The sequence below is a fragment of the Leucoraja erinacea genome, chromosome 9 (assembly GCF_028641065.1).
Source record: "Leucoraja erinacea ecotype New England chromosome 9, Leri_hhj_1, whole genome shotgun sequence".
Lineage (NCBI taxonomy): Eukaryota > Metazoa > Chordata > Chondrichthyes > Rajiformes > Rajidae > Leucoraja > Leucoraja erinaceus.
In genome coordinates this window covers 52892894-52908102 of record NC_073385.1, presented here as the reverse complement: position 1 = coordinate 52908102, position 15209 = coordinate 52892894, and the positions used below count along the sequence as shown (strand labels likewise).

General features: G+C 42.3%; 1 protein-coding gene across 1 annotated transcript in view; it reads left to right on the top strand.

The window, feature by feature from the left end:
- map3k9 (mitogen-activated protein kinase kinase kinase 9) overlaps nt 1–15209 on the top strand; it is a 95105-nt gene that overhangs the window by 70879 nt on the left and 9017 nt on the right. The window contains exons 6-9 of the mRNA XM_055640826.1: nt 775–1015; nt 1311–1433; nt 3533–3686; nt 13161–13273. Coding sequence (XP_055496801.1) covers nt 775–1015; nt 1311–1433; nt 3533–3686; nt 13161–13273 — 631 coding nt within the window. The remainder of the gene's footprint in view (nt 1–774; nt 1016–1310; nt 1434–3532; nt 3687–13160; nt 13274–15209) is intronic.

Genomic DNA, 15209 nt, shown 5'->3' with positions numbered 1-15209 from the left:
CATCTGCAGTTTTTCTATCCAAACAGTAATCCTTGCAGCACGTGAAGCTCTATGTGACCTATTTTTCTGATGTAGGTGCCTCTCAGCATTTGCTTTCATTCATGTATGATTTGTTTGCATCATTTGCACTGAGCATCCTAAACAGGCTGGAAGAACGTTCAGCCGCAAGGGTAACACAGGGGTTAATGCTGTACAGAGCTCTGTTGAGCGCTGCAGTGTTTCAAGCTTAAGGGCTTGCCATCGGTCTCCATTGGAGCAGTGATGAAGAGAATCCACATTACTTCAATGACCACCTCCCAAGTTCCACACCATTCTTTTAAAATACAGTAAACCCTCATTATAACGGACCTTGGAGGGGGGGGGGAAAGGTGAACATTATTGCCGATTATCTGCTATAACCAAGCAAGGGTTTCTCCCCCATTGATATCAGTGCCCCGTGTTGGGTCAGAATCCTGGAGCCCAGTGGGACTTCCCTCACCACATGGAGCACAGTGGCCCCATGATTTTAAACCATTGGACATTATCTTTAATTAACAAGAAGTGGAAGTACCTAGATACTTCATTGTTGGACACGTTTGTAGTGTACATGGAAAATGGTATTCAGATTATACTGAATAAACACACACTAGACTTCACAGTTCCTTGATAAGCCCTGACAGCGGATGTAGTAAAGCATGTGTTACTTGTGCACCTGCAGAGTCAAAAGTATTTCTTATCAAGCTATCCAGTTGTTCTTTTGGCATCGGTCACTCAAATAGCCCTTGCATTAACCAGGAACTGCGGAGCTGGGAGGAAGAGCTGTCCCGTGCAGCCTTGCAGCAGAAGAACCAGGAGGAGGTGCTGCGGCGTCGGGAGCAGGAGCTGGCCGAGCGGGAGATAGACATCCTGGAGCGGGAGCTCAACATCATCTTCCAACAGCTACACCAGGAGAAACCCAAGGTGAAGAAGCGCAAAGGCAACTTCAAAAAGAGCCGGCTCAAACTCAAAGATGGCAACCGGATCAGCCTTCCCTCTGGTACGTTGTGCTGCCTGAACGTCCTCCCTTCCCTGCACCCTGAAGAACATTAGGTGCATTATGTGTGCACTACAGAGAAGTGTTAAGCAACATGGCCAATGTATAGGGGTCATTGCATTCCTTTCATTCTCCATCCTCTCTTTTTTTCTACCTCCTCCCCATTAGCCCTACTCATCCTTGACTTCCTTCTGCCTGTTTATTCCCTGTCGTTGCTCACCTGCCCCCCTCCCTCCTCCTCCTTCCCCACCTTTCTCCAATTCCTTCTGAATTCTTGTGATCTTGAAATATTCTGCAGATTTCCAGCATAAAATCACCGTGCAGGCCTCTCCCACCCTGGACAAGAGGAAGAGTCTGATCAGTAACAGCTCGAGCCCCCCAGCAAGTCCTACCATCATCCCACGTCTCAGGGCTTTTCAATGTGAGTATTGCCTTAGTGCACGGATTGTAGATAAGTCATTTCTACTGAAGCCAACGGTGCACATTCTTTCCTTCCAGTTTGATCCTAGATACAGTGAGTAATAATCACCTGTTGAGTCACAGAGTGATACAGGCCCTTCGGCCCAGCTTGCCCACACCCGCCAACATGTCCCAGCTACACCAGTCCCATCTTCCAGCATTTGGTCCATATCCCTCCTCGTCTGTCCTATCCATGTACCTGTCTTAACTGCTTCTTAAATGTTGGGATAGTCCCTGCCTCAACTACCTCCTCTGGAAGTTTGTTCCATACGCCCATTACCCTTTGTGTGAAAAAGATACCCTTCAGATTCCTATCAAATCCTATTAATTGATACATTAACATTCCTTAGACCATTGGCCACCTGTAGCTCTCTGGATGTGATGTTTACACATGAATATCAAACTGACAAACACACAGTATCACTGATACCAAAGACCTTCCTCAATTTCTTTTTGCCAGCTGTATACTCGCCTTTTACCAACACGTTACACAATTGTTGAAAGTTTTTTTTAAAAAGTAATCCTCAGATAACCAAGAATGCAGTTCTTCTCTGGAATCAAATGATGTTCTTTGGTATTTGCCTTTATTAGGTCACTATTAACTCTTGTCGGTTGCAACACATGCATGCGTCTCACTGAGACTGCTGATGTGGTCATTTCTAACACAGCTATTTGAGCTGTCGTGAGTCGTCATTGGTCCTATGGGTCCTCTGTCACTTGTCTTCAGGTAGACCCCTGATTGCCTAGACTTCATTTTTCCCTCCCCCAAGGGCTTCTACCTGTTGGTAGCAAATGTTTCACAGGGGTCTGTAGGATGGGTGTGGTGGGTTGGGGGTGGGGTCTATGATTGCATGTGAGTGGTCGCTGGAGGCTTGCAACAGGCTTTGATTTGCAGTCCCCCGTTAGGACACCAGATGGCAGGCTTTACAGCACACAGACATTCACTGCCATGGGGCCAACCTGCTCTTGTTATATACGGTAGAAGCAATATTTTGGCTATTTAATGAAGGTGATTTGATGGAGAAATCTGCCTCAAACACAAATGCAGACTGAGTATGTGTGTGGAGTGATGGGAGGGTGGTGGGGAGGGAAGCACGAGGGCTAAATTGGATGGGGGGGATGCACCCAAAAACTAGCTTCTAATTTTAGATAATTGTCAAATCGATCACACTTGCAGGAGGCTGCTCCTAAATGTCTCAATAATCTTGGTGTTCATATAAAATATTTAAATGCATTGTTAATTTCAAATTCATTTAAATTGTTTTACATAAATCATGCTTTTAGACTCATTAAGTCATACAGCGTGGAAGCAAACCTTTCAGCCCAACTTTCCCACACCAACCAACATGTCCTTCTATATTAGTCCCACCTGCATGTGTTTGGCTCATATCCCTCTGAACCTGTTCTATCCATGTACCTGTCTAAATGGTTCTCAAAAGTTGCGATAGAACCTGCTTCAACTATCTCCTCCGGCAGCTCATTCCATACACCAACCACCCTTTGTATGGAAAAAGTTACTCCTCGGGTTTCCATTAACTCTTAATCTTAAACCTATGTCCTCTAGTTCTCAATTCCCCTACTCTGTGCGTCTACGATCTATTCCTTAACTTGCAAAATAAAACAGACGTAGCTCATGGTCTGATCTGTCTAGAGCAAATCTGATTATAACACAAGGTGTTTCTCTTCAAGACCACCTGTTAATTCCCTATTTGCAGCTAAACTTCCTGCTCCTTAAATATAGCAAATGGTGCGAAGTGAGATGTGAAGTTCCATCACTTTCCTGTGATTAAATGGGTTGTGGATCATTCCCAGGATTGCCATGAGAAGCGCAACCATGTGGATGAAGGCAAGGAGACCGATGGAGAGTTGGGACATTGGGCATCGGGGCTCCATACATAATGAATTGATTCCAAGCCATATGTAGTCGGCTTTAGTAAATATATAAATCATTGCTAGGCAAGCCTTATCAAAGTCCTACATATTCAATAATCTTAAATTATTTTGCCAGTGACTGATATGAAACTACTGGGATAAACGGCCATCTTTTTAACCTCTTCATAGTAACACCAGGTGAAAGCAATAAGACCTGGGGCCGCAGTTCAGTGTTTCAGCGAGAAGAGAGTGATGAGGAAGAGAAAAAAGGGCATAGAAAGAAAAGTCGAACCAGGGGCCCCAGCTCTTTGCACCAGAAGGACCTTGGTGGTGTGGAAGAGAGGTAAGAGAAGAACCTCCCATTCCTGTTGCTGTTCAACTGTGCTGCTATGTTAAATTATTTTTTTCCCATACATTTTCATAGTATACAGGTATTTTCAGATGAAATGGGTAGAGAAACTCCTCAGGGATAATGCTCTGAATCTCGTGGCATCCACCATCCATACAGATGGCCATGTGTCCACAGGATGGCCCGCACTTCTCTCCACTTTAACTCCATCTCTTCTTGCCGCATAGTTTGGGGTAGCTGAGTCTTGAAAGGTGAGGAGAGGTTCGGGGTGGCTGGACCTGATTTTGGGGGAAATCCCTTTGCTCTAATGTTATGACTAATGTGCTGTTGAAGCTGCAGCAAGGAAGAGTTTATTTGTTCCAGTTTGTATCCGGTGCAAATGAGAAATAAGCACACTTGACATTCCCAGTATTAGTGGAGTAATTTAAAGTGCGGAATCTGGCTATCTTCTGGTGCATGACATTTGGCTGTGGAGGTTTTCACATTGGTCCCCTTTGGGAACCTGCAATCTTGATGAAGCTCCACAACTAGGAACCTTTGGGCTGTGGCCAACTTTTAAATTAAGTGCTGGCTCAGTTGTCACTGGAATTGAATCTATCCACTTGGGGTGAATTCATGATGAGTTATTTCCATTTGGAAAGTTCCTTTGATTGATTAGAGATTTAAAAAAAAATATGTTGATAATGTGAGATGAAGTATATGTTTCAATAATAATTTGATATGAGTAGGTAATTATGCTCAAGTACCTGCAATGAATATTTTTAAGGCAGAGGTGGATAGATTCTTGATTAGTACAGGTTTCAGTGGTTGTGGGGAGAATAGGTTTAGGAGGGAGACATAGATCAGCTATGATTGAATGGCAGAGCAGATTTGTTGAGCCAAATGGCCAAATTCTGTTCTTATCATTTATGACCTTGTATTAATCTAACAATCACATGGCAACAAGATCAATAACTCCCTCTTGCAAGTTCCGGAAGGATTAATCCAGAAATGTTAGTCGTTTTATAAATCTTTCTGATCCATATTAGAGCTGAGACCAACATATTTTTCTGCCATACACTATTAGCATGCCACTCTCAAATCAACTGATCTATGTTTAATAGTCTGGCTAATCTGCATTTTAATCCTTATTAACCTGCATCACTAGCTCTATTATTTATGTATCTGAATTGCTGAATCCTGCTGTTCCTGTCCCTAGATTCACTATTCCCACAGAGTGTGACCTTCTTCCAATAAAGCACACCACTCAAACTAAACTTAACTATTCACCACCCTGTTGCAAACTTCAGGTGTTATATTGCATTACTAGATTGTTCATCAGCAGACTGGGGTATCCTTCTAAATATGTCCCTCATGATTTACACCCATCCTGTAACTGGGCAGCAAGATAGTCTACACAAGAAAATTATTCAAGTCTAGTATTCCACTGGCCTACACGTTTGTTTCAGTCCTGATAAATTCTTTAGGACTTTTGGATCAAACTGAGATTCTGTTTCTTTGAATTGTTAATAAGTAGCATTGAAAACTGGAGATAACAGCTAGATTTCTAAACACATTGATACATTTTAAGAAATTGCTTTTTCATTTTGAAAGTCACTCATTTGCCTTCAGTCAAGAGACATAACAGCTAATAAACCAACCTCAAGTTAGCTGATTGTACAGGTTATCCCTCTGGGCTTTCTTGCAAAGGAAATTGCCAGGGGGTTGGTTGACACATTGCTTTCGTATTTTTCGGCAACATAGTGACCTAACCTGAAATACTTAAAAAAAAAATGTTATCCACAAAATGTTGGTATTCTGTTCTTAACTGGAGCTTAACTGGACGGGAGGGCTGGTGGGTGACCTGGTACAGGTCTATAATATTATCTTGGGATTGCTCAAGAAGATTTTTTTTTTTAATGTGTTCACTACTCAGAGCAACCTAAAACCAGAGCCACAACTGTAAAATGATCAACAGTGAAGAATTTGAGTGAAAATTTGTATGCTTAAATGTAGGGTGAGATTGAGCGTAATTGTTCAATTTAAAGTTAATCGGGTTCTATCCTAACCTTGGTTGCTTTTCTGTGTGATGTTTGCACATTCTCTCTGTCAGCACAGGGGCGGAAATCGCTATCAAAACATGGGGGGGGGGGGGGGGGGGGGGGGGGGGGGGACAATTCCTTTGCGACGGGCACGCATGCGCACACACGCACATGAGGCTTTGGAGGCTTCAGCCGTGGACCCTGTGGACGATAACATCGGGAGCTGACCTGGTTGGTGACCGACTCCAAACTCCAGCAACAGCAGCTTCGTCCGCCCGAATCGTGGGGCTTCAATCGGCCCATTTGCGGGGCCATTCATCCCCGGCAGGGGCTTCAACATCGGGAGCCTCGATCGCCTCAATGCAGCAATTTGACCGCGGGGCGGTGAAAGATCCCGCGGCTGATTTTTAAGACACGCCGGGCTGGGCAATGAAAGGGCTGATTCAAGCTCCGATCTGTGATCTTTGCTCCACCAGGACGTCTCCCACCTCCAATCACCGCGCTCTATCCTCAGTCCCACCCCCTACTTCCGCCTCTGAACCACACCTCCCTCCTCCAATCATCACGCTGAATCATCATGGTCCCCCCACTGCCTGCTGACTGATGTCTCTCTCGTCCAATCGCCGCTCTCGATCATCAGTCCCACCCCCACTGTCTCGCGGAAAGCGGAGTTTTTTAATAGATTTTTTTTCACCGTGTTTTAAAATCCGGATTACAAAATATGGGGGGGGGGGGATTGTCCCCCACCTGTCAAATCTTTGGGGGGTGGGGGACGGGGGACGTATGTGAGTCCGTGGGTTTCCTCTGGGTTCTCCGGTTTCCTCCCATATCCTAAAGATGCAGGGGATTGTAGGCTGATTGGCCCTCTGTAAATCGGTGAATTGCCCCTCGTGTGTGGATGCAATAGTGGGATAACATAGAACTAGAGTGGACACAGGATCTGTTTTCATGCTGTATTTCTCAATTAAATTAACCTAAAGTGGAATTTGCCATCACATGGAGCAGTTGCTCTGGATAAACGACATTAATTTAAGGGGAACTGCTTAAAACGTGAAAGGGAAAAGAAAATGAGGGAATTTGTTTAATTTGAGGTTGGTGAATCTGATAATTCTTTGGCACAGAGGGCTGTGGAGGCAAAGTCAGTGGAGATATTTAAGGCAGAGATAAATAGATTCTTGATTGGTATGGGTGTCAGAGGTCATGGGGAGAAGGCAGGAGAATGGGGTTAGGAGGGAGAGATAGATCAGCCATGATTGAATAGCGGAGTAAACTTGATGGGCTGAATGGTCTAATTCTACTCCTATCACTTATGATCTTATGAATACTTGTAGGATTAGATGAAAGTGAGTGGGTAGAAGAGATTTGTGTGGATTACAAACGGGTATGAATCAATTGTAGAAAAAGCCGGAAGCAGTCAGCACTTTGAGCTGCACCTGTGGAGTCGACGTTTTGTGTCGAGGACCTTCCATCAGAGCTGGAAAAGTGGGGGAACAAACACTTTAAATTGTTTGGAGGAGGAGGAATGGAAAAATAGAGGGAGGTGTCTGTGGTAGGGTGCAGATAAAGTTGCCAAAGTAGCATGCACTATAAAAAACTGACGGATGAGATGAAAATCATTGAAATAGAGAGAAAATAAGAATCAACACTTTTATCTTGTCTTTTTCTCCCACAAAAATGCCTCTGTTTCACTTGGGTTCTTTTTTCTCTCCGTTTGTAACTGCAGGTTTTTGGAATTAAAATTGAATGGGAGTCATAGATTGCGATCCGGTATCTCTATGTTGTTTCTGTAAATTTATTGGAAAACTTTTTATTATTTGAGTCTTTATTTTACAAAATGTCTAGGAAGGAACTGTAGATGCATGTTTTTATGAAGATAGACACAAAATCTGGAGTAACTCAGCATAGTCAGGCGGCGTCTCTGGAGAAAAAGAATTAGGTGACATTTCGAGTTGGAACCTTTCTTCAGTCTGCTGAAGGGTTCCGACCCGAAACGTCCCATGTTCTTTTTCTCCAGGGATGCTGCCTGACCCACTGAGTAACTTCAACAGTTTGTGTGTATCTTTTACAAAATGGAGTTGTGCAAAATATAGAACCAATTGAAATTATAAATGCCCAATGTGCATCTCTGAGAACCCTAATCCACTTCCGTACAGTTAAAAAATAGTCAAAGCAAATGATGGATTTCCTTTTCCACAAGCCACAGAACAGCCAGAGATTTTATCAAACAACTGGTTCAATGTGACGTGCAATTTTTTTTTGTATGGTTGATGGGAGAGAGAGGGAAAAATGATGCAGGCAGGGTTGTTGATTATTCTAATATTGCACATTATAGCTTTTTTTATTTTCTCAAACTCCAGTTTTTGCATTTTTGAGCAGCACATTTTAAAATCGATTTTCATTTATTTTCACTGATCAAGCTAAATTGTAATGGATGCTGTTTTTCTGCGTGAGTGGACTAACCTATTTCAAATACCTTTTTAGTTTGCTTGAAGGTGAAAGGGTTTGTTCCTTGGATTCAGAGTTTGAACATGAAGGAAATCATGTTCATTTTTTTTGTCAGAGGAAATTCTGTATTTCTCCCACACAGAGTTTTTTAGGATAATAAATGGGATTTAAAATTAGGCAACTTGCCGAGTTATGATTCCGTGGATAGATTATTGCCTCTGAGAATGCCATCACTGCGCATACAGTAGATTGAGAATTTGTCATACGGAAATCTAGCTGATACTTCAGCTCTGCGATTATATTCTGATATTACAGCTCTGCTGGAAATGCTATCTTTCGGATGGAATGTTAAGCAGATCTCATAGGCAGGAGAATGGGGTTAGAAGGGAGAGATAGACCAGCCATGATTGAATGGCAGTGGTCGATGGGCCGAATGCCTAATTCTGCACCTATCACTTATGATCTTTTCTCACAGATGGATTCAAAGGATTCCATCGCGCTCTTTCAAAGAGCATTGGTGTTCCAGCTGACACGAATTCCTCAGAAAGCTAAACTAAGAGGCTATTTGATTGATATAATTAAGTTGTTTTGGAGACCTGCAATGAACAGGTTGGCTGCCGTGTATCCTGCATGAAAGCTGTAACTACCCTGAAAAGTACTTCATTGGTTGTAAAGCCATTTGGGATATCCAGAGGTTACAAATGGTCCTTCAGAAATTTGGCTTTGTTAAAAAAAAAAAGGGCATCGCAGCACTGCAAGAAAGACCAGAGATTTATTAATTGCAATGAATGTTCATCAAAATAAGAGATTTTCCTTTGGGGTCTTTGTTCTATTCCAAGTTAGTGTTGGAGAGAGCAGATGGTATAAATTGATTTGAAAATAAAACGGGCATAAACTTTGTTAGGAAAACCCATTCTAATCCCTCAAAATTCCCCCTGGGAGAGTATTTAGAATGGGCAACAGATCAACTCAGGCAGAATTGCTGCAGATATTATCAATGCCTGCTATTTGGAGGTCCCTGAGTCACAAGGAGTGTTGCAAGATTAGAAAATGACTGTGTTCTCTAAAATGAAAATAGTAATCTTTCTGGAATTTTGTGGTGTTGGATGGTGTAGGCCTGCCATATGTGATTGTGCACTTTGCAGTAAACTGGAGACGACATGATCAAAATATTGAAGTGTGCTTATGAATCTATATGATAATATATTGAAATATTTGTGAATACAGAAGGGAACTGTCAGCACGTTGATTAGAAAAGAAGCATTCAAAATTATAATTGACTTTGTGATTGATCCTCGTACATCTAACTTTAAATAATATTTTCCCACAAATGTTCCACATGATTGGAATTTCTCAGTATTAAAGCTAGCTGTGTGTATCTATTTTTATATGTTGGGTCGTAATGGTGAATTCCCATTTTTTTCCTTTAAAGGGATCTATCCTGTCTTGGGAATACAATTTGCCTTTGTATTGAATGTTCCATGAAATCTGAGCAACGCAATGCATTGCAGTCAATGGAGTGGAATTGCTGTTGAAAAGGAGGAAATGTGACGGCCAATTTGTGCAATGTACACTCTCAGAACAGTAGAATAATAAGAGCCAAATATTGTTTTATTTATCCACCTCGAGCAGTAGTGCACTGGAGGAGCAGCTTGGATCTGTTACATAGATACATCGATACATAAAAAATAGGTGGAGGAGTAGGCCATTCGGCCCTTCGAGCCTGCACCGCCATTCAATATGATCATGGCTGATCATCCAACTCAGTATCCTGTACCTGCCTTCTCACCATACCCCCTGATCACTTTAGCCACAAGGGTCACATCTAACTCCCTCTTAAATATAGCCAATGAACTGGCCTCAATTACCTTCTGTGGCAGAGAGTTCCAGAGATTTGCCACTCTCTGTGTGAAAAATGTTTTTCTCATCTCTGTCTTAAAGGATTTCCCCCTATCCTTAAGCTGTGGCCCCTTGTCCTGGACTTCCCCAACATCGGGAACAACATCTTCCTGCATCTAGCCTGTCCAACCCCTTAAGAATTTTGTAAGTTTCTATAAGATCCCCCCTCAATTTCCTAAATTCTAGCGAGTACAAGCCGAGTCTATCCAGTCTTTCTTCATATGAAAGTCCTGACATCCCAGGAATCAGTCTGGTGAACCTTCTCTGCACTCCCTCTATGGCAATGTCCTTCCTCAGATTTGGAGACTTGATCTGTGGGATGGGATTTGAACTGAATATACTGACTGGTTCAGAATAGAGCTTTACGCACTGTGCAACAAGTCATCCCAAATTCTAGAATTTCTAAATCTCTGACTATTCCATTCAATTACTGAATTGCTGTTGGATCCACCGATTTACTAAAGATTATATGGGGTTCTGCTTGGGGTTAGAATTCAGATTAGATGGGTAGATCTAATAATTGGGCAAGCAAGGAAAAACAGTGTTGCCCACAAGAATTGGTGTTGAAATGTTTTTCAAGAAATGTTTTTAAAGTTTACACGGGAGTGTTCAGGAAGGATTAATGATTTCCATATAGGAGTCTTGTTCAAAGGGTTAATAAGATTAGTTGGACACTCCCTGTGTGTCTGTGTTCTGGACTTTCTCACCGCCAGGCCCCAGGTGATCAAGATGGGGAGACATACATCCAACCCCCTCACCCGGAAATCAGGAACCCCCAGGGTTGCGTCCTTAGCCCCCTCCTATACACCCTGTACACACATGACTGTGTGTCCAGCTTCACTCCAACTCCATCAACAAGTTTGCTGATGACACAGTGGTGGTGGGCCTGATCTTCGATAACAATGACAAGGCCTACCGGGAGGAGGTGGCTGATCTGACACTCTGGTGTCAGGACAACAGCCTCCTCTTGAATGTCACAAAAACTAAGGAGCTGATTGTGGACTTTAGAAGGGCACAACATCCGAGGACGTACACGCCACTGGAGATAAATGCGACTGCTGTGGACAGGGTGAGCAGCTTTAAATACATGGGAGGCCACATCACAGAGGATCTGACATGGACAACACACACTGCCACACTGGTGAGTAAGGCAAGGCAGCGCCTTTACCACCTCAGGCAGCTCAGGAAATTCAGAGTCTCTTTGAGGATCCTTCAGTGCTTCTACTCTGGGGTTGTAGAAAGCATCTTGTCCGGCAACATCACAAACTGGTTTGGGAACAGCTCTGCCCAGGACAGGTAGGCTCTGCAGAGTAGTGCATTCAGCTGAAAGCACCATGGGAACTACACTTGCCCCCCCCCCCCCCCCCCCCCCTGCAGGACCTATACACCAGGGGGTGCAGGTCCAGAGCCAGCAACATTATGGGCAACCCCTACAACCCCAACAACAAACTGTTTCAGCTGCTACGGCCAGGCAAATGCCTCCGCTGTTATGCTGTGAAAACAGAGAGAATGAGACATAGTTTCTTCCCACAGGCCATCAGGACTGTAAACTCTTATTTCACCAGGGACTAATTGACTGTACTAATTTATTGTTGTGTTGTCTTTTGTAAAAAAAAATATTTTCTAACATGTAAATACTTGTTCTGTTCTGTAGTTTTTGCACAATCCGCAGGCATTGCCACTTACATTTCACTGCACATCTTGTATGTGTATGTGACAAATAAAGTTGACTTGACTTGACGGAAGGGCATCTGGCCAGGGTGATTACCTCAGCAGAGAGACAGCTTGAAGTTATAATGGCTAATGCTTTGGAAATAATGTTAAATGCAACGTAGATCTGGTTTCATTTCATCTAAGCTTATGTAATATGTTTGTGGAATGATTGTTGCTTTTTAGTTATAACATTTGGCAATCACACTTTGTGTTGTTGATTTACCTAGCAAGTGCTTACATTTACATTGGCAACAATGTTAACCCTAAGCCAGTTAAGATCATAACAAATTTGAGCAATTCTAATGGGTGACTTTTATCCTGAATATATGTGTTAGTTCTGGGTTATTTCACGACAAGAACATTCTTTCAATATCTACCCCATCAAGCCCCTTAGAAAAGTGGCATCGTTCTAGATGTTCGCCTATCATTTTCCTAAAATCCAATGAATGTAGACACTATCTATCTGTCTTTGTAGAATATCTATTTTATTCTGGAAATCACCCCAAATATGTCACTTAATAAATGATGGGTTCCAAACTTTTCTCAGATGTTAAATTGACAATCCTTCAGTTTCCTGCTTTCTGTTTTCTGGTCTTTCTAGATTAGGGATAATGCTTTGGCAGTTTTCCGTTCCGCTGAAACCTTTCCAATATTTGGGAAACTCGCAACCAATGCATTCACTATCTATAGCACATCAAATATTAATTTCTAACTAGTAACAATGAGCAATTAATAGTTTGAAGCTTGTTTTGCTTAGCTCCCGGTTCTTTTTGTATCATTTACGATGCAGAACGTGAACCTGCTTCATTGGTTGGGAAAAAGTATCTATAAATTGAAATTGTTTAGTTTAATTTAGAGATACAGAGCAGAAACAGAAAGTGGTCTATATTTAATATGTAGATTGTTTTTTAGATGGCGCTTGTCACTTAATGGCTTATTATTCTTTTTTAAAAGATAGATATTTAATAACAATGTTTCCTTTGATAATTTTCAGTTAATTGCTATAAATTCCTAGTTTGTATGACCATGTTTGTGGATATGCAGTATGTAATGGACATAGGCTTAAGCCTATGGTTTTCATATTTTTTATCACTGATCTTGGCTGTACAGCTCACTGTGGAGCTACAAGAAGAGAGAAATCGTCAAGGAGGTTTGGGATCAAGCAACTCCCACCATGCCTAATGCAGTAATAGTGATAAACTACTGGGCAGCATTCAACAGGATTCACATGTGACTTCCAAAAGCTGAGGGAAATTGGAGAATGTCAAGGAAAGGATGGCTACCTGCCTTTGTAACAAAGTAAATGCTTGATTGAGTGCTTATAAACATGCTCAACTGACTAAATATTCTGACAATTACTCCGTTCTTTTCCCTTCTTTCCCAACACAAGCCTTAAGCATCTGGTCAACGGAAGCAAAGACTGGCCATCCAGTGCCTCCAATCCAGGGAAAATTCATCGGACAGCTGCCATAGTTCCCAGGTTTACTAGCCTCGATGAAATAGGTACAAGCAACGTGCACCATTTTACACATGTTATAATACTGAACTTTGCTTTATTTATCTGAGATATTAACTGTGAGAGATGTTTGAAAGGTAAACACTTACCCACATCCAATATCTCCCTCTCTCCTTTAGTGGAAAGGTTACTCTCCAATAATGCTGACTGGTTAACTAATAGAAAATGTTGTTTTATTTTAAACAGGCTGTTAGTCGGGCAGGTAAAACCCAACCCCATATATTTAGGCCACCTTTGGCTCAAAGCATTGCCATTGTGGCGGCAGATTTTTATATCGTTCAAGAGATTACTCCCTCTAGCCGCTCTCTGTCAGAGACCTTCAGAGCTTCTTCACAGATAAATCTTCATAACACAGTCTTTTGATTAAAATATTCTTTATTGTTGATGAAAAACAATAAGGTACATCCAAACTTCTTCCGACATACACTATAATCTTCATCGAAATCCAGCTTATCGCTTTAAAGGTTAGAAAACTCCTCGTGTCTCCGTTACGCTTCGCATGGTCAAAGGGTATGCCTTCCCCATGCTGTTTCCAAACTACACTAAAAAGTAGTGTGTGACTCAAATTGGCTTGCTCGAGCCTGTGCATCAGGCCATGGAAAAGCGTGGTCCGCTAATGGTTTGTCTCGAGCATCCACAGACGCTCCATTACTAGTTTGTTTTGATCTAGCACTCCTTTGCTGAGATGAACTTTTGCCCATCTTACTCTTTTCCAATGGGTTTCCAAACCCATGAAATCCGGTGGACCTCGATTGTGGAATTGATCCAACTGCTGACTCACTTGGAACAGTTTTTCCTCTTGGTCCAGAGCTCATCGATGGTCTTCGATGATCTGGAGCTACATCTTGAACCATTACATTCCAGTATCTCCTTCTTCGATTTGGCCACCACCATCTTTGTGTCTAGTTCCAGTTGTTCCTTTCGTCACCTTAGCTGTTCCTGTTGTCGCCTCATCTGTTTTGTCGCGTCATCTCTTCCTTCATCTGTTCTTCTTGTCGTCGCCTCATCTCCTCTTTATTTTGCTCAATCTCATGTTTCATCTTCAAGCCATCCGCTTCTATTGAGAGAGCGGCTAGATCAGCTTCAACCTCCCATCGAGCAGAAACCCTTGGCTGTAGAACTAGATTTATGTCTTGATCTTTGTGTAGATACTTTCAAGATATTATCTTGTGATGTAATTTCATCTTCCCTTCTGGCACCTTGTTGCATCACTAAGATCTTAAGTTATGGTATAATTTCAGATAACCACTCCTCTGCCTTATCCATGAAACCATTGAATATCTTCACCTTGTCTTCCCACCACTGGGTGTGTCTTATGTGTTCTTCCCGGGATGGCTGTGAACAGAGCAGCACATTTTGTATTTTTCCAACCTCTTGGCAGAGGTTCCATTGTTGGCTCATATTAGATTTCATTTTGATCGCATTCTGTACTGATTCCATTAATTTCTTCTGTTTCTCAATCGGGTAACCTGTTTCCATAATTTGTTTCTCTCCTTCTCGGTTTCTTTCAAGTAGGCAGCTTGTGTATTATCTGTTTCTTCGCAATACATGAGTTTCTGTAGCTTTCAATTGACTCGTTCCCATATCGAGTTTTCCTCCTTCTTAGTTTCTCTCAGGCAGGCAGGTTGTCCTTGACTAAGCTTGACTTTGTCAGCTTGTGGTTCCTCAGGCATGGCTCGTCCTTCATCTTGTGGCTCCATGATTTTAAAGAGGTCTTGGCAGATTGCCAAGTCTTTAAATTTAAAGAACAAAGTCTTCTCTCAATTCTGAATTCGGAGGTATCCTTTGACTTAATGTAACAGCAGATTTTTATAACGTTCAAGAGATTACTCCCTCTAGCCGCTAAGTGTACTACATGTTTAAGGAGGATGTCGTTATACGCATACGAGCTCTCCATCGGGGACCTTCAGAGCTTCTTCACAG